Source organism: Macaca nemestrina, chromosome 2 (assembly GCF_043159975.1).
Source record: "Macaca nemestrina isolate mMacNem1 chromosome 2, mMacNem.hap1, whole genome shotgun sequence".
Taxonomy (NCBI): Eukaryota; Metazoa; Chordata; class Mammalia; order Primates; family Cercopithecidae; genus Macaca; species Macaca nemestrina.
Window position 1 is genome coordinate 112,401,244 of NC_092126.1, and position 18,385 is coordinate 112,419,628.

Consider the following 18,385-nt stretch of genomic DNA (forward strand, 5'->3'; position numbering starts at 1 on the left):
TTTTTTAGTTATAATACACAGCTGTGACTAAATGTTTCTAGCTTCTTAGGTTAGATCCTTATGTCTTTGATTTTTGGACCTATTTTAGCATATACGTTTACAGTTTTCAATTTTCATGTAGGCATATTAGCTGCATCTCACAAATTTCATTATGTGGTATTTTCATTATTCAGTTCAAAACATTTTCTAATTTCTCTTTTGATTCCTGCTTTGACACAGGGTTCTATAGAAGTATGTTCTTTAATTTCTAAATGTACGCTACAAAGAAGGGTGTTATTGGTAGCTGACAGTTACGAGAAACATATTGGGGTTCTGGAATCATTCAGTGAATTGCTGTGGGGAGGGATTAGGTGGTGGTTCCTGAAGACTGTCTTCTACTAAGGCATATAAAGTTTGTCCTGTCAATACTGGAGAGCAGTGACGGGTTTTAAACAAGGTAGGAACTGATCCTGGCAGGAGTTAAGGGATCTGCAAGAATTGTGGTATTATTACTGTTGCATAAGGGTGTCAGGAAGCTCATCCTAAGGATGATGGAGTGGAAGGGATATACATTAAGATGCCTTTGCATGTGAGTGAGGCCCTTCTGATGGGAGTGTGGAGGAGAGGAAGAACTAGAGATTGGACAGTGGAGTGGTGATGATGGGAGAGGGTAAAGTGGTTAAGGAAGAGTGAGACATGGTGGAAAAGGCCAACAGTCCTACCTTGAGAGGAGTGGGAATGTGGTGCCCTCCACTGACATGATGGGGATACAAGAGGAAGAGCACAGAGTACCTGAACAGGTGCTGCAAAAGACATCATAGAAATCATGAGGGGGTCATTAAGGCAGAGGGAAGTTAAGTGTCTGATTCTTTTTTTTTTTTTGAGACGGAGTCTCGCTCTGTCGCCCAGGCTGGAGTGCAGTGGCACGATCTCGGCTCACTGCTAGCTCCACCTCCCGGGTTCACGCCATTCTCCTGCCTCAGCCTCCCGAGTAGCTGGGACTACAGGCGCCCACAACCGCGCCCGGCTAATTTTTTTTGTATTTTTAGTAGAGACGGGGTTTCACCGTGGTCTCGATCTCCTGACCTTGTGATCCGCCCGCCTCGGCCTCCCAAAGTGCTGGGATTACAGGCGTGAGCCACCGCGCCCGGCTAAGTGTCTGATTCTATCAGCAAGATAAGGTATGAGAAATGTTTCAGTTTGGCAACAAGGGAGTTTATATTGCCTGGTGTAAAATATCTTAGTATTTCTACTGTCAGCAATTTTTGTTTTTGAAATGGAGTCTTGTTCTTGTCACCCAGGCTGGAGTGCAGTGGTGCAGTCTTGGCTCGCTGCAACCCCTGCTGCTTGAGTTCAACTGATTCTCATGCCTCAGCCTCCCAAGTAGCTGGGATTACAGGGGCCCACCACTATGCCCAGCTAATTTTTGTATTTTTAGTAGAGACAGGGTTTCACTATGTTGGCCAGGCTGATCTCAAACTCCTGACCTCAGGTGATCTGCCTGCCTTGGCCTTCCAAAGTGCTGGGATTACAGGTGTAAGCCACCGTGCCCAGCCGGCAATTCTGAATAGATTGAAATTCATCAATTGAAATCAACATCTTATCAAATTATGAGCCAAATTGAATTAAAATCAGAAATAATCTGAATTTTTTATTTCTGATTTTGGCAATTAGACTCCATAAACTTTCAAAAGTATTATAATTATTAAACATGATTATTCATTTTCTTTTTTTTTTTTTTTAAGACGGAGTCTTGCTCTGTCGCCCACGCTGGAGTGCAGTGACGCGATCTCGGCTCACTGCAAGCTTCGCCTCTCGGGTTCACGCCATTCTCCTGCCTCAGCCTTCCGAGTAGCTGGGACTGACTACAGGCACCTGCCACAATGCCCGGATAATTTTTTGTATTTGTAATAGAGATAGGGTTTCACCGTGTTAGCCAGGATGATCTCGATCTCCTGATCTCGTGATCCCACCACCTCTGCCTCCCAAAGTGCTGGGATTACAGGCATGAGCCACCACGCCCAGCCATTATTCATTTTCTTGAAACACAGTCTTGCTGTGTCACCCCAGCTGGAGTGTCGTAGCGTGATGATGGCTTACTGCAGCCTCCACCTCGGCTCAAGCTATTCTCCTACCTTAGCCTCCTAAGTAGCTAGGACTACAGACACATGCCACCATGTGCAGCTAATAAAAAAAAAAATGTTTTGGCTGGGCGTGGTGGCTCATGCCTGTAATCCCAGTATTTTGGGAGGCCGAGGCGGGTGGATCACCTGAGGTCACAGTTTGAGACCAGCCTGGCCAACATGTTGAAACGCCGTCTCTATTAAAATACAAAAATTAGCTGGGCGTGGTGGCAGGCGCCTGTAATCCCAGCTACTCAGGAGGCTGAGGCAGAGGTTGCAGAGAACCAAGATCGCGCCATTATGTTCCAGCCTGGGGACAAGAGCGACACTTCATCTCAAAAAAAAAAAAAAAAAAGTCCGGGCGTGGTGGCTCACGCCTGTAGTCTGAGCATTTTGGGAGTCAGGAGATGGAGACCATCCTGACTGACACGGTGAAACCCCGTCTCCACTAAACAATACAAAAAATTAGCCAGGCATGGTGGCGGGCACCTATAGTTCCAGCTACTCAGGAGGCTGAGGCAGGAGAATGGTGTGAACCCTGGAGGCGGAGCTTGCAGTGAGCCGGGATTGCGCTACTGCACTCCAGTCAGAGCAACAGAGTGAGACTCCGTCTCAAAAAAAAAAAAAGATTTTTTGTAGATACAGGATTTCACTATTTGCCCAGGCTGGTCTCAAACTCCTGAATTCAAGCAATCCTCCCAACTTGACATCCCAGAGTGCTGAGATTACAGGCTTGAGCCACCACACCCAGCCCGTAACTATTCTTTACTCATGGTTTTGTGAATGTACAAAGTGACTGTCAAAGAAATTCTACCATCTTAGGGTTTGCTCTTTAAACAGGGATGAGATTTCCTCTGGGGAATAGTGGAAATGAATTGGAGAGTGGGTTTGCTGGAAACAGTAGCCTAATGAATGGCACCCTCTTTGGCCTATTGAGGGTGTCTATTGAATGGCATCCTTTTTTGGCCCTCGAGATGGAGGGAACAATAGATACCTTTTTTATCTCTCTAATCAGAGACTCAGATTACTCAGTAATTATCTTGAGACTCCTTTTGGACAGGAAACTTTCTAGTTCTTAATTTCTAGTTTTTTTCCTCAGTTAATGTTTCTAGAAATAGAAAAAGCATTCATAGTGCCGGGCTTGGTGGCTCATGCCCATAATCCCAGCACTTTGGGAGGCCGAGGCAGGGTGATCACTTGAGGTCAGGAGTTTGAGACCAGCCTGGCCAACGTGGTGAAATCCCATCTCTAGTAAAAATACCAAAAATACCTGGGCGTGGTGGTGACTGCCTGTAATCCCAGCTACGTGGGAGGCTGAGGCAGGAGAATCACTTGAACCTGAGAAGCAGAGGTTGCAGTGAGCCAAGGTTGCGCCACTGCGCTCTAGCCTGGGTGACAGAATGAGACTCCATCTCAACAGAAAAGAAAAAGCATTCATAAATATATAAGACTTTTAATCCTTTGACTACCTGTTGATCTAATAGAACTGCAAGTTTATTCTGAACACTGCATTGGTCACATGTGTTCCTTCCAAGTCATTAGTCTTTTTTTTGGCTTACATTGGTTACTACCTGGATCCATTTTTCTTTTGGAAAAGATTTGGCCTTTTCTTTATAAGTTGTCTTGATAATACTTAGTCTTAACTACCAACAGGTTGTTAGCTCCTTGATTAAAACAGCCCAGCAAGAGCTCATCTTGATTCTACTGAAAGGTTTTCTCTCCACAATTGAACAAATTATAAAGGGTAACAAGGGGACGGGGTGAAGGACTCAGTTGTGAAAGTGTTGACTGTGATAGATTCTAAATGTATCGTTGAGCTCTTCCGAGCATTAAAGACTGATGGTGTTAGGCCGGGCGCGGTGGCTCAAGCCTGTAATCCCAGCACCTTGGGAGGCCGAGACGGGCGGATCACAAGGTCAGGAGATCGAGACCATCCTGGCTAACCCGGTGAAACCCCGTCTCTACTAAAAAATACAAAAAAAAAAAAAAAAACTAGCCAGGCGAGGTGGTGGGCGCCTGTAGTCCCAGCTACTCGGGAGGCTGAGGCAGGAGAATGTCATAAACCCGGGAGGCGGAGCTTGCCGTGAGCTGAGATCCGGCCACTGCACTCCAGCCTGGGCGACAGAGCGAGACTCCGTCTCAAAAAAAAAAAAAAGACGGATGGTGGTAAATATTAATTCGTTCCTTAGAAAGCTCAGCTGTTGTCACTCAGACAGATTTTTACCTTTAATCTGGCTTAATATTGTTTAGAAGATTTGTCTTGGCCCTTCCGCCAGGAGGCCAAGATGGCTCAAGGTGGCCACTGGTTCCTCTGGAAAACTGCTGGGGAGTTGAGATGGGGTTTCAGTCAGTTCTCTCTCGTGACCCAAATCAGGCAGAAGGTGGCCTCCTTGCTGAGACTACCTTTTTAGAATATATTTTTCTAGAGTATCATTTTCTCATTGTTTTTCTCCATCTCTGTGCTGCTTTTGCCCAGAGGGCTCTGGGGAATCTGGCTTTCCCATAGATCCTTCCTGGTGTCCATTACTGGATGAGGTGCAGTGACACTACATTTTCCCTTTAATTAGTGGTCTCAGAATTTCATCAGATTCGTAGTAGATTTTTGAGGGAGAGAGTCTCCAATCTTCTATGTACTATCAACCTAATACAGGTAATTATCTTCTTTACTTTTTTTTTTTTTTTTCTTTTTTTTGAGACAGAGTCTCACTCTTTCTCCCAGACTGGAGTGCATGGTACCATGTCGGCTCATTGCAACCTCCATCTCCTGGGTTCAAGCGATTCTCCTGGCTCAACTTCCAAATAGCTAGGATTACAGGCGCCCACCAGAACACTCAGCTAATTTTTATATTTTTAGTAGAGACGGGGTTTCACCATGTTGGCCAGGCTGGTCTCAAACTCCTGACCTCAGGTGATCAGCCTGCCTCTGCCTCCCAAAGTGCTGGGATTACAGAAGGGAGCCACTACGCCCGGCCCTTTTTTTTTTTTTTTTTTTTTTTTTTTAAAAAAGAGACGGGGTTTTGCTGTGTTGCCAGACTGGCTGTGGTGTCAAACTCCTGGGCTTAGCAATTCTCCCGCCTCAGCCTCCTGAGTAGCTGGGACCACAGGCATGAACCACTATGCCTGGCAGTCACCTCCACCTTGATGTGGGGGTCCCAGTAGTGTCTCTTACAGAAGGCTGCTGGGAGATGCATAGAGCTGACGTGTGTGTGTGTGTGTGTGTGTGTGTGTGTGTGTATTTATTTATTTTTTTGAGATGGAGTCTTGTTCTGTCACCCAGGCTGGAGTGCAGTGGCACAATCTCAGCTCACTGCAACCTCCACCTCCCGGGCTCAAGCGATTCTCCTTCCTCAGCCTCCTGATTTCCCAAGTAGTTGGGATTACAGGTGCCTGCCACTATGCCCAGCTAATTTTTGTGTTTTTATTAGAGACAGGGTTTCACCATGTTGGCCACAACTTAGCTGGTCTCTAATTCTTGATGTCAAGTGATCTGCCCGCCTCGGCCTCCCAAAGTGCTGGGATTATAGGCATGAGCCACCGTGCCTATCCTATCCTATATGTATTGATGTACTCTTGGCTGTTGCCATTAAAAGAATAGATTTACACCTCTCCACTGTCCATTTTATAAAGTGGTAGGCCTATCTCCCTTCCAATTATTTGTTCTCACCAGAACTCAGCTCTGCTGGGGTATTCTGAGTTGGTCATTAGCAGACTTATAGTCATCAGGAAATTCTTGGCTTCAGTAGAGGGTTATGTTGTTATCTGTAGGTGAGCTTTACCTAGTGTGTTAATTCTGAGGCTTCATTGTGGCTGTTAGTGCTGTTGAAATCAAGAGATCAGTGTTAAACTTTCTTGACCTTTCTAATGAAACAGCAAAATTTTATTTTAAATCCACAGGTTAAAGACATATCATTTAAATAATGAGCATTTGTTGAGTGGCTACTCAGTGTGCCATCTGTTTCTGGGCTTTGTGGATCTGTAAGTCAACCTGACCCCTGTTCTTAGCGTAAAGTGCCCAGCTGTAGTGAAAAAAAGGTGGCAGCTATTGGACATGGTCACAATTCCTCTGAGTTTCCTAGGTGGCGTAGTATCTTTGCTAGGACTTGGTGGTCATGCATAATGAGACATGTAGAAGTCAGAACAGAAAGCATGGTGTAAGGCTGATTGGGCCCCTCTGGGTATGAGAAGAAAGAAAAGCTTCCAGCAAGGAGTTCATCTAAAGCAGTATCACTCCATGGTGTTTTTTTGTTTGTTTGTTTTTTGTTTTTTTTTTGAGACGGAGTCTTGCTCTGCTGTTGCCCAGGCTGGAGTACAGTGACGTGATCTCAGCTCACTGCAACCTCCGCCTCCTGGGTTCAGGCGATTCTCCTGCCTCAACTTCCCAAGTAACTGGGACTACAGGCGCCCACTACCACACAGCTAATTTTTGTATTTTTAGTAGCGACGGGATGTCACCATATTAGCCAAGCTGGTCTTGATCTCCTGACCTTGTGATCCACCCGCCTCGGCCTTCCAAAGTGCTGGAATTACAGGTGTGAGCCACTGCACCTGGCCCCACTTCATGTTTTTTAAAACTATTTGAGGGGTAAACTGACCTAGATTGGAAACAGAGCAGGTCAAAATTCCTGTGCTGCAGGAGGATCACTCGAGACCAGGAGTTTGAGACCAGCCTGAGCAATATAATGAGCTCCTCTCTATAACAACAACAACAAATTAGCTGGGGGTGGTGGTATGGGCTTGTAGTCTTAGCGTCTTGGGAGGCTGAGGTGAGAGTATTGCTCGAACCCAGGAGTTCTTGGTTACAGTGAGCAATGATCATGCCACTGCATTCCAACCTGTACAACAAAACAAGACCCTGTCTGTGAAAAACAGAACAAAAAACCCTTGTGCTCATCAGTAGTAGGATCGTGTCTGTGAACAGCCACCGTACTGTAGCCTGGACAACATAGCCTCATCTCTATTTTAAGAAATAGGCTGGGCACGGTGGCTCATGCCTGTAATCCCAGCACTTTGGGAGGCTGAGGCTGGTGGATCATGAGGTCAGGAGTTCAAGACCAGTCTGGCCAAGATGGTGAAACCCCATCTCTACTAAAAATACAAAAATTGGCCGGGTGCGGTGGCTCACGCCTGTAATCCCAGCACTTTGGGAGGCCGAGGCGGGCAGATCACGAGGTCAGGAGATCAAGACCACCGTGGCTAACACGGTGAAACCCCATCTCTACTGAAAAATACAAAAGAAAAATTAGCTGGGCGTGGTGGAGCCTATACTCCCAGCTACTTGGGAGGCTGAGGCAGGAGAATGGTGTGAACCCGGGAGGTGGAACTTGCAGTGAGCTGAGATTGCACCACTGCACTCCAGCCTGGGCAACAGAGAGAGACTCCTTCTCAAAAAAAAAAAAAAAAAAAAAATTGACGTGGTGGCGGGCGCCTGTAATCCCAGCTACTTGGGAGGCTGAGGCAGAGAATTGCTTGAATCCGGGAGGCGGAGGTTGTAGTAGTCAAGATCGTACCACTGCACTCCAGCCAGGGCGACAGAGGGAGACTGTCTCAAAAAAAAAAAAAAAGGGCTGGGCTCAGTGGTTCACACCTGTAATCTCTGCACTTTGGGAGGCCGAGGCAGGCAGATTGCTTGCGCTTCGGAGTTGAGGAGTAAACTAGGCAACATGGAGAAACCATGTCTCTACAAAATTTTTTTATTATTATTATTTTTTTTTTGAGACGGAGTCTCGCTCTGTCGCCCAGGCTGGAGTGTAGTGGCCGGATCTCAGCTCACTGCAAGCTCCGCCTCCCGGGTTCGGGCCATTCTCCTGTCTCAGCCTCCTGAGTAGCTGGGACTACAGGCGCCCGCCACCTCGCCCGGCTAGTTTTTTGTATTTTTTAGTAGAGACGGGGTTTCACCGTGTTATCCAGGATGGTCTCGATCTCCTGACCTAGTGATCCACCCATCTCGGCCTCACAAAGTGCTGGGATTACAGGCTTGAGCCACCGCGCCCGGCCTCTCTACAAAATTTTAAAAAATTAACTGGACGTGGTGGCTTGCACCTGTAGTCCCAGCTATTCAGGAGGCTGAGCCGGGAGTATCACTTGAGCCCAGGAAGTGGAGGTTGCAGTGAGCCGCGATCACGCCACTGCACTCTAGCCTGGGAAACATAGTGAGATCCTATCTCAAAAATAATAATAATAAAATAGGCCGGGCATGCTGACTCACGCCTGTAATCCCAGCACTTTGGAAGGCCAAGGCGGGCAGATGACGAGGTCAGGAGATCAAGACCATCCTGGCTAACACGGGGAAACTCTGTGTCTACTAAAACTATAAAAAATTAGCCCGGCATGGAGGCAAGTGCCTGTAGTCCCAGCTACTCGGGAGGCTGAGGCAGGAGAGTGGCGTGAACCTGGGAGGTGGAGCTTGCAGTGAGCTGAGATCGCACCACTGCACTCCAGCCCGGGCGACAGAGTGAGACTCCATCTCAAAAAATATATAATAATAATAATAATAATAAAATAAAAAATAAATTAAAAAGCTATTTGTATCCAAAGGCTGTATTTCAGCAGTTGTTAAAGTTTAAACAAGATGTCTTATCTCTCTTCTCATTTTGTGATAGTGGTCTGTTGGGGACGAATAGCTTTGTTGAGGACACAGAAGAAATACCAGCCATAATTTGGGAAACCTAGGCCTAAAGTCTACATGGGCTTCTGCAAGAAAATACTGTGGCAGCATGCATGGGTCAGATGCCACTTACCTTGGAAGGAAAATAGGGACCCCCATCCTGAGCGAAGTAAGCTGTCTTGAGTCCTTGATTTTTCTCCAGATGTACCTGGACTATAGGACAGGCAGCACTCACTGATTGCATAGCCTTTGACACTCATTATATACTGGGATGTGCCCTTGTTTAGTAGGTGCTCACTTGTCTCCTTTCAGGAGTGACTTGAGTGCTAGAAGGAGGGATCATGTGGTGGTCACTGTGTGTCTTTCCTCTGCTGCAGTTCTTATCTGTGGACCAGACACATACTACCTTACGGATCCATGGTAGCTCTTGTTTAAGGACTCAGTCCAGTGAGCAGACAATGTTCTGTGTGTTTTCTTGTCACCCTAACTGTAAATATGCTCCTACTTTCTCCTTGCTTTAGTAGTACCCTCATGGTGTGTATTGCTTTCTCTGGGAAGCCTGATGATCTAAGGCTTCCAAACACATCCCAGTCTTCTGTGGTCTCACCCAAGTCTTGACACTTAGGGTGTTTTGTAACTAGCTTACGTCTAAATTACAACTATAACATGTAGATGCTTATATGCTTCTTTAACCTAACATTAAAATATGAGCTTCTAAGGTGGGTGAAGTGATATGCACCTGTAGTGCCCGAGAGGTTGAGGTGGAAGGATCACTTGAGCCCAGGAGTTCAAAGCTGTAGTGTGCTCTGATCATGCCTGTGAATAGCCTTGTATTCCAGTCTAGACAACATAGTGCAGCTCATTATTTAAAAAAAAAAAAATAGTGGCCGGGTGCAGTGGGTCACACCTGTAATCCCAGCACTTTGGGAGACCAAGGTAGGCGGATAACCTGAGGTCAGGAGTTCAAGACCAGCCTGGCCAACATGGTGAAACCCTGTCTCTACTAAAAATATAAAAATTAGCTGGGCGTGGTAGCGCATGCCTGTAATCCCAGCTACGCGAGAGGCTGAGGCAGGAGAATCACTTGAGCCTGGGAGACAGAGGTTGCAGTGAGCCGAGGTCAGCCAGTGCACTCCGGCCTGGGTGACAAAGACTGTCTCAAAAAAAAAAAAAAAAAAGAACATCTTTCTATGTCAATAAACTAAATCTTTTAAAATAACCACGTAGTAGTCCATTGCATAGATCTGTCCTATATTATTTAACTCATTTTTGTTGGATATTTAGGTTATTTCTAATTTTTTACTATTGTAAATAATCCTGTGGTAAACATATCCTCTGTCATTTCCTCAGGGAGACTTTACAGAAATAGAATTGCTAGCTCAACCACCTTCTAAGGTTCTTTAGTAGCTATAACCACGTGCTTTAAATGTCTCCTAAGAACATATAGAGGCCAGAAAGGCTGCCCACAAATTTTGAAACTGTCCTTGCAACTAGGACTCATTGGCTGCTGGGAATTCAGTGATTTTAATCTGAGTTTTGGGTTTTTATGTTTTGTTGGTTGTTTTCTGGTGTTTCTGTAGGGTTTATGCAAACCCAGACCTGGGGATTTTCTACAAGTAACAGGCCTTAATAGAGATGTGCTTCTGGTGTACAACCTCCTACAGCAGCTTGAGGGAACATATATGACATGAAGGAAACCCCAGCTCTGTTGTTTATGTTATTAATAGATGCTAGGTTGTTATTGTAAAATGAGTGTCTTTAAGTTTCAAATGAAATTAATTTTCTTGAAAGGTTTATTAATGAAAACAAAGATCGAAAATCAAGAGATTCTTGAAATCACTAAGATTGTAAGAGTCTGAACTTAAAAGACAAAGCAGAGAACCAAGAGGAGGAATTTGGTAATCCAATCTGGGCTTGGCATAGACATGAATGTATGCGGTTCTCAAAATGTGAAACACCTTAAAAGAAAATGCAATTATAATTCGATTTTTTTTCTTTCTTCTTTCTAGGTATCTCATTCAGTTGCTAAACTTATATTAGTTAATTTCCACTGGCAAGTTTCAGAGATATTGGACAGGTAAGGTATTTGGGGGAGGAGAGATAACATTGCCCATAGCTCTGCTCTCCATGGTGACTATTGTTTACATTTTGGACTATATTCCAATATGCATGGTATATTTTTAAAACATTGGATTCTGTTTTCCATCCTCTTCTCTTAATATGTTGTGAACTTTCCCTATGTCTTCAGTATATTCTCCTACCCCAGTTTTATACTAGCACAGTATTCTATCGTAGATATTCCATGCTTTTTCCAAACCTTTGTTGTTGCACAGTGAAGTTAATTCAGATTTTCTTTTCCATTGTTAATTTTTTTTTTTTTTTTTTTTTTTTTTTTTTTGAGACGGAGTCTCGCTCTGTCGCCCAGGCTGGAGTGCAGTGGCGCGATCTCGGCTCACTGCAAGCTCCGCCTCCCGGGTTCACGCCATTCTCCTGCCTCAGCCTCCCCAGTAGCTGGGACTACAGGCGCCCACAACCGCGCCCGGCTAATTTTTTGTATTTTTAGTAGAGACGGGGTTTCACCGTGGTCTCGATCTCCTGACCTTGTGATCCGCCCGCCTCGGCCTCCCAAAGCGCTGGGATTACAGGCGTGAGCCACCGCGCCCGGCTTCCATTGTTAATTTTTAATCAGTGCGTTTCTAGGTAACACATGCCAACATCTTTTACTTCTTTTGGATATGTCAACTTGAGGATTGTATCATAGTACAAGTCATATTTCCTTTAGAAAATGTAGGCTGCTGGCCATACGTGGTGGCTTACGCCTGTAATCTCAGCACTTTGGGAGGCTGAGGCAGGCGGATCACCTGAGGTCAGGAGTTGAAATCAGCCAGGCCACCATGGTGAAACCCTGTCTCTACTAAAAATATGAAAATTAACCTGGCGTGGTGGTGCACTCCTGTAGTCCCAGCTACTCAGAAGGCTGAGGCAAAAGAATCGCTTAAACCCTGGAGGCGGAGGTTGCAGTGAGCCAAGATTGTGCCACTGCACTCCAGCCTGGTGGCAGAGTGAGACTCTGTCTCAAAAAAAAAAAAAAAAAAAAAAAATACAGGCTGCTTTACCACCCACCACCTCTACCAGCAGCATATTTGAGTATTTCTTTCCACCTCCTCCAGAACTAGAGATCTTAAGATACAGACCTTAGAGTCTCAAGATGTCTTATAAGTTGTCAGGAAAAGGGACACCTCCTCCTCTGCATCCTCTGTAGGAATCTTTTATGCTCACCCTTGGAGGCATGTGCCCTTGTCTCGCACAGTGTTTCTCATCCTCAGCATTATTGACATTTTAGGCTAGATAACTCTTTGTTGTGGGGGCCTGATCTGTGAATTGTAGGATGTCTGGCAGCGTCCCTGGGCTCTATTCTGCCACACCTCTAAGTCCTTGGCAATCAGAATGTCTCCAAACATTGTCAAATAACTCGTGGGGAGCAAAATTCCCTCTGGTGAGAAGTACTTGTTACCATTCCTACTCTTTCACACTGCAGTAAATCTTCCTTTCTCATATGGTATGATTTTTTTATTTTTATTTTTTTGAGACAAAGTCTCACTCTGTCAGCCAGGCTGGAGTGCAGTGGCACGACATTGCCTTACTGCAACCTCCGCCTCCAGGGTTCAAGCAACTCTCCCGCCACAACCTACAAAGTAGCTGGGATTACCAGCACTTGCCACCACGGCTGGCTAATTCTTGTATTTTTAGTAGAATTTACAGAGGAAGGTCATGCTTTTCCTTCTCCAGGCTGAACACAACGGGGAAGGACATACCAGCTGGAACAGCTCAGCACAATCAGGAAAGAGCAAATGTGTTCCTGATTCACTAACTGCTCTCATCCTGTGTACTTGAGTTAGAATACATTTAGATGAAATTGCAGATGAACTTCTGCTGCCTTATTATTATACTACTGCCCAAAACTCGGGAACCACATAGGTTCTGGCAATAGGATATCTCTCACTGCCTAAACTCTTTCAGCATAACTCAGGAGTGGAGGTTTGGATGGCAAAAGAGACTTAAAAGACTAGTGTGGGAATTAGGAATAAAATGGGCCCCTCAATAAGGATAGTTGAGGGAAGCATTCTGACTAGATAGAAATCACATAGATGAGATATAATTCTTTTCTGCTCCAATTCCTAATATCTTGGAAATTTGTTGACCTGGGCTTTGTGTGGCACTTTATTGCCACTTGATAATTCTGTTTAAATGGAAAATTATTGTAGGTGACTCCTACTGTCACATAATTTTTCTGGAGTTAAATATAGAAAAGGAATTATTGGCTATAGCATACATTTATTTTTGCCTTTGCTAAATAATTCCAGGTTGTTTTCCAGAGTGATTTACCACTTTACATGCTCAGCAGTAGTATATAGGTGTTCCTGATACTGTAAGACTTAAAGTTTTGCAATTTGGTGGCTGTAAATGGCATCTAATTGTTTCAATGTCCTGTATTATTAAGGAGGTTGAGAATCTTTTCATATATAATGGCCATTTTTGCTGCCTCCTCCTCTGAAATGCCTGTTAAGTCTTCTCCCCATTTTTTATTGAATTATGTTGTTCTTCTAAATGGATCCTTCCCCCTTCTCCCATGTCCAGTTCCTAGAACCAAATGGATTTTTAGGAGTTTTTGTTTACTCTGAATACTGATCCTTCACCAGACATATATATATATATATGTATATATATATATGTATATGTGTGTGTATATATATATATGTGTGTGTGTGTGTATATATATATATATATATGAGTTTTTATTTTTCCTGAATAGTAATCCTTTGCCAGTTATACGTGTGTGTGTGTGTGTGTATGTTTGTTTTGTTTTGTTTTGTTTTGTTTTGTCTTGCTCTGTCTCCCGGGCTGGTGCAGTCTCTGCTCACTGCACTGCAACCTCTACCTCCCAGGTTCTAGCGATCTTCCTGCTTCAGTCTCCCAAGTAGCTGGGATTACAGGCATGAGCCAACACACCCGGATGGGGTTTCACCGTGTTGGCCAGGTTGGTCTCAAACTCCTGACCTCAAGTGATCTATCCACCTCAGCCTCCCAAAGTGCTAAGATTACAGGCGTGAGCCACTGCGCCCAGCCATATATATAGAATTTTTTTTTTTTCTTTTTGAGATAGTCTCGCTCTGTCTTGCAGGCTGGAGTGCAATGGAACAATCTCGACTTATTGCAACCTCTGCCTCCCAGGTTCAAGCAATTCTCTTGCCTCAGCCTCCCAAGTAGCTGGGGCTACAGGCATGTGTCACCATGCCCAGCTAATTTTTGTATTTTTAATAGAAACGGGGTTTCATCATATTGGCCAGGCTGGTCTCAAACTCCTGACCTCAAGTGATCTGCCCCCCTCAGCCTCCCAAAATGCTGGGATTACAGGCATGAGCCTGGCCTAGAAGTTTATATATTGAATTATCTTCCAGCTTATGGCTTGGCTTTTGACTTTGGTGTCTTCTGATGAATTGAGGTTCTTAAATGTAGCGTAATTTATCAGGCTTTATATTTTTTATTATTCCTTTATATTTTGCATTTTCTGTCTTGAGGAAAAAAGTCTTTGTACTGAGATAAAAGGAGGCTTGGTTCTATGAGAAAGTAGAGGCAAAGATGCTCTAAACATCTTTGTCTGTCCTGTTATTGTTCAGGGGTAAAAATGTCTTTAGCTTCTGATTCCCTTCATTTCTGCTTTTTGTTTTGTAGATTCAAGTCCAATTCTGCTCAACTGCTTGTTGAGGCTCGAGTTCAGCCTAATCCATCAAAACATGTGAGTGTCTATTACTTGAATGAGGCTTCTCATGATTGCACATGGTTCTTGCTTTGGCTTGCAGTGTCGTTAAGAGCTATCTTTGCTTGGGCAGGCGCGGTGGCCCACGTCTGTAATCCCAGCACTTTGGGAGGCCAAGGCGGGCGGATCACGAGGTCAGGAGATCAAGACCATCCTGGTTAACACGGTGAAATCCCGTCTCTACTAAAAATACAAAAAAAAAATTAGCAGGCCTGGTGGCGGGTGCCTATAGTCCCAGCTACTCGGGAGGCTGAGGCAGGAGAATGGCGTGAACCTGGGAGGTGGAGCTTGCAGTGAGCCAAGATCATGCCACTGCACTCCAGCCTGGGCGACAAAGCAAGACTCTGTCTCAAAAAAAAAAAAAAAACTATCTTTGCTTTGTTTATAGTTCAACATGCCCACAGTATTTGTTCTACTATTAACTTAAATCTTCTGTTACGGTTTGAAAAGTTTCCTTACAGTTAGGGACTAAATCATTGCCTGTCCTTTGGCCCTCTCCAGCCCCACCTTCTCTGCACTTTCAGCCTGCACTCCATTCTTTCTGGGTGCCTTGGTGTTTCTGAGATTACCGCACATGTCTTCTATTCTGTTTGTGCCTTCCCTTCCTAGAACGTCCAGACTCTGTTTCCACCTTCGCTTAGAGAGAGGGAATTCACCTTTAAAGACCCCAGTCCGGCCAGGCACAGTGGCTCAGGCCCATAATCCCAGCACTTTGGGAGGTCGAGGCGGGCAGATCACTTGAGGTCAGGAGTTCAAGACCAGCCTGGCAAACATGGTGAAAACCCATCTCTACTAAAAATACAAAAATTAGCCAGGCATGGCGTCTCATACCTGTAATCCTAGCTACTTGGGAGGCTGAGGCAAGAGAATCACTTGAACGATTGAAGGCAGGGAGGTGGAGGTTGCACCACTTGGTGCAAGCCAAGATTGCACCACTGCACTCCAGCCTGGGTGACAGAGACTCTATCAAAAGGAAAAAAAAGGAATCTAAGAATCTAAGCCACCTCCTTGACAAAGCCTTTCTCCTGGATCATTCCTCTGGAAACTCACCTAATTATATCTATAAACTTTTACACGTGTGTTATAGTGATTAACTCATATTGTTTTACCACCCCTACCATAGAAGCTGTATTTTAATAATGCATAGCAATTTCCTGTGTATCTAGGAGCTAAACGAACATTTGTCAAATATTTTTTGAATGAGGGCCATGCTAAAAGATATCTTGGAAGGCAGAATTGGGGCTCAGATCACCACATAATTTCTGCAGCCTCTTAAGACAAAGGTTTCCAGAAGCAAAATGGATAAACATGAGAATCCAGTTCTTTTCCTCAACTTGTTTTTTTATTTTTCCAGTAAACTAAAAAGAAGCTACTGTTCTTGTAAGTGGACTTTTCCATTGGTTCGTGGTTTTAGCCAAGATCCCCAGATTGTCTTTCTCTGCCAGTTTGTGTAGCATAATGTGGATTCTGGAGTACATGCTATACCGTTATTTGCACACATTCTAGAAGAGTTTCTTCCCTAGTAGGTGTCTCCACATCCCCCTGCCACCTCCCCATATTAATTACATGTGACATCTGGTGTATTAAGGATGAGTTGTAACTTGGTAAAGGCTGTAGTATTTTGTGGTTTGGGCACATCGATATAGTGAAACCACTGTCCTTGACAAGTAAAATTACAATGTTGGCCGTTAGACGATTTATAGACTTATCCTCTAATAACCTTTGTGACTGGGTTTCTAGTAGTTGTGAGGGGCAACTCTGCTGTGCTTAACAGGGGTAGTTTACAAAAGAAACCTGATAGCTTCTAAAAGAAGTTGGACTAAGTGACCTCTTAAGGACCTTGGCAATTCTGAAACCCTGAGTTTTTCAGTCCGCCATTATAAACCACCGTAAGTTCTCATTTCAGCCTTCTTTCTGCCTCTGAATCCTGGTGATTCTGTAAGCCCAGCCCAGCTGCTACCTCCTTCAGGAAGCCTTCCTGTTGTATACTTTTAGCTTAGTACCCTTGGGACTCAGAGTCCACACATTGCAGTTGAGTGCTGATACTTGTTGCAGGGTAAGGATCACTTCCCATGCACCCGGCTGCATGTGGTACCCTTATGGCCTCCTGGACCTGATTCCTCTTTGGCTCATGTGGCTCTATTTCTCTCCAGGTTCCCACATCCCATCCCCCTCACCACTGTGCAGTGTGTATGCAGTTTGTGCGAAAGGAAAACCTACTCTCTTTGGCCTGTCAGCACCAGTTTTGCCGTAGCTGCTGGGAGCAGCACTGCTCAGTTCTCATCAAGGATGGCGTGGGCGTGGGTGAGTCTGCCACAGAACTTATAAAAAGCTGGCATTAAGTGTTTATCTTTGACTCTGCTTTTTCATGTACTCAAGTAAACTGAGTATTTTCTTCTGAGCCTGATTGAGATTTTTATCATCAGAACTAATGATTTTCAAATACATCAATACAAACAGTGACAAAGGTTTCCCCAGTCCTCAGCAAGCAAAATGAGAAAACTAAATACACTGTTGTAAATGTTGACGTGAGTGCAGAGCGACCTTCTCTCACCTTTTGGGAGAACCGTCCTTTAAAATGCCTACCTTGATTCCACAAGTGGCAACCATAACTCAGAAATGCCCACAAGAGTTTGCTGCTATTTAGGTAACATAGCACAAATCAAATTTGATGATTAGTTACAGGAATATTTGTTATACTGTGATTTGATGATACTGAAACAAATTAGTATCACATTAATTGATATCTGCAGAGTCCCACAATTGGTGATAATCACCTGTAAATAATGTTAAACATCACAAAACTCAGTTGTTAGTCAAGAACTCTAAATAAGGATTTTTAAAATGGTTTTGTTATTTAATGGTGCCATTAGTGATATCATTTGGGATAATGTTTTAGTTTCATTGCTGTGAAAATATGCTAATTTCTCTTTGAATAAATTCTGTTGCTTGAAGGGTTTCTTTTATGCAACTTGGATTTGTTGAGTGAATTGGGTGGGCAAATTGTGTCATTGTGTCTTCTGCAGTATGGTTGTCCATGATGGTTTGTTTGTTTGTTTGAGACGGAGTCTGGCTCTGTCGCCCAGGCTGGAGTGCAGTGGCCAGATCTCAGCTCACTGCAAGCTCTGCCTCCTGGGTTTACGCCATTCTCCTGCCTCAGCCTCCCGAGTAGCTGGGACTACAGGTGCCCGCCACCTCGCCTGGCTAGTTTTTTGTATTTTTTAGTAGAGACGGGGTTTCACCGTGTTAGCCAGGATGGTCTCGATCTCCTGACCTCGTGATCCTCCCGTCTCGGCCTCCCAAAGTGCTGGGATTATAGGCTTGAGCCACTGCGCCCGGCCTGTTTGCTTTTTTTGTTTTGTTTTTGTTTTTGTTTTTGTTTTTGAGACAGAGTTTCGCTCTTGTTGCCCAGGCTGGAGTGCAATCGCGCGATCTCGGCTCACCACAACCTCCGCCTCCTGGGTTCAAGCGATTCTCCTGCCTCAGCCTCCCGAGTAACTGGGATTACAGGCATGTGCCACCATGCCTGGCTAATTTTGTATTTTTAGTGGAGATGGGGTTTCACCATGTTTATCAGACTGGTCTCGAACTCCCGACCTCAGATGATCTGCCTGCCTTGGCCTCCCAAAGTGCTGGGATTACAGGCATGAGCCATTGCACCTGGCCTCATCAGGTTATTTTTGTTCAACAGGAGTCTCTTGTATGGCTCAGGACTGTCCACTCCGTACACCAGAGGACTTCGTGTTTCCATTGCTTCCCAATGAAGAATTGAGAGAGAAATACAGGCGCTACCTCTTCAGGGACTATGTGGAGGTATGGCCAGCCTTTGTTCTGCCTTCTGTCTTCCTGGGCCTACCTTCC

General features: G+C 44.7%; 1 protein-coding gene across 9 annotated transcripts in view; it reads left to right on the forward strand.

The window, feature by feature from the left end:
• Positions 1–18,385, forward strand: part of LOC105480627 (ariadne RBR E3 ubiquitin protein ligase 2) — a 70,215-nt gene that overhangs the window by 35,984 nt on the left and 15,846 nt on the right. For all 9 annotated transcript variants that reach the window (XM_071091699.1, XM_071091695.1, XM_071091700.1 and 6 more), the window contains 4 exons: positions 10,716–10,783; positions 14,440–14,503; positions 16,678–16,828; positions 18,216–18,337. In XM_071091699.1, the coding sequence (XP_070947800.1) occupies positions 10,716–10,783; positions 14,440–14,503; positions 16,678–16,828; positions 18,216–18,337 (405 nt within the window). The remainder of the gene's footprint in view (positions 1–10,715; positions 10,784–14,439; positions 14,504–16,677; positions 16,829–18,215; positions 18,338–18,385) is intronic.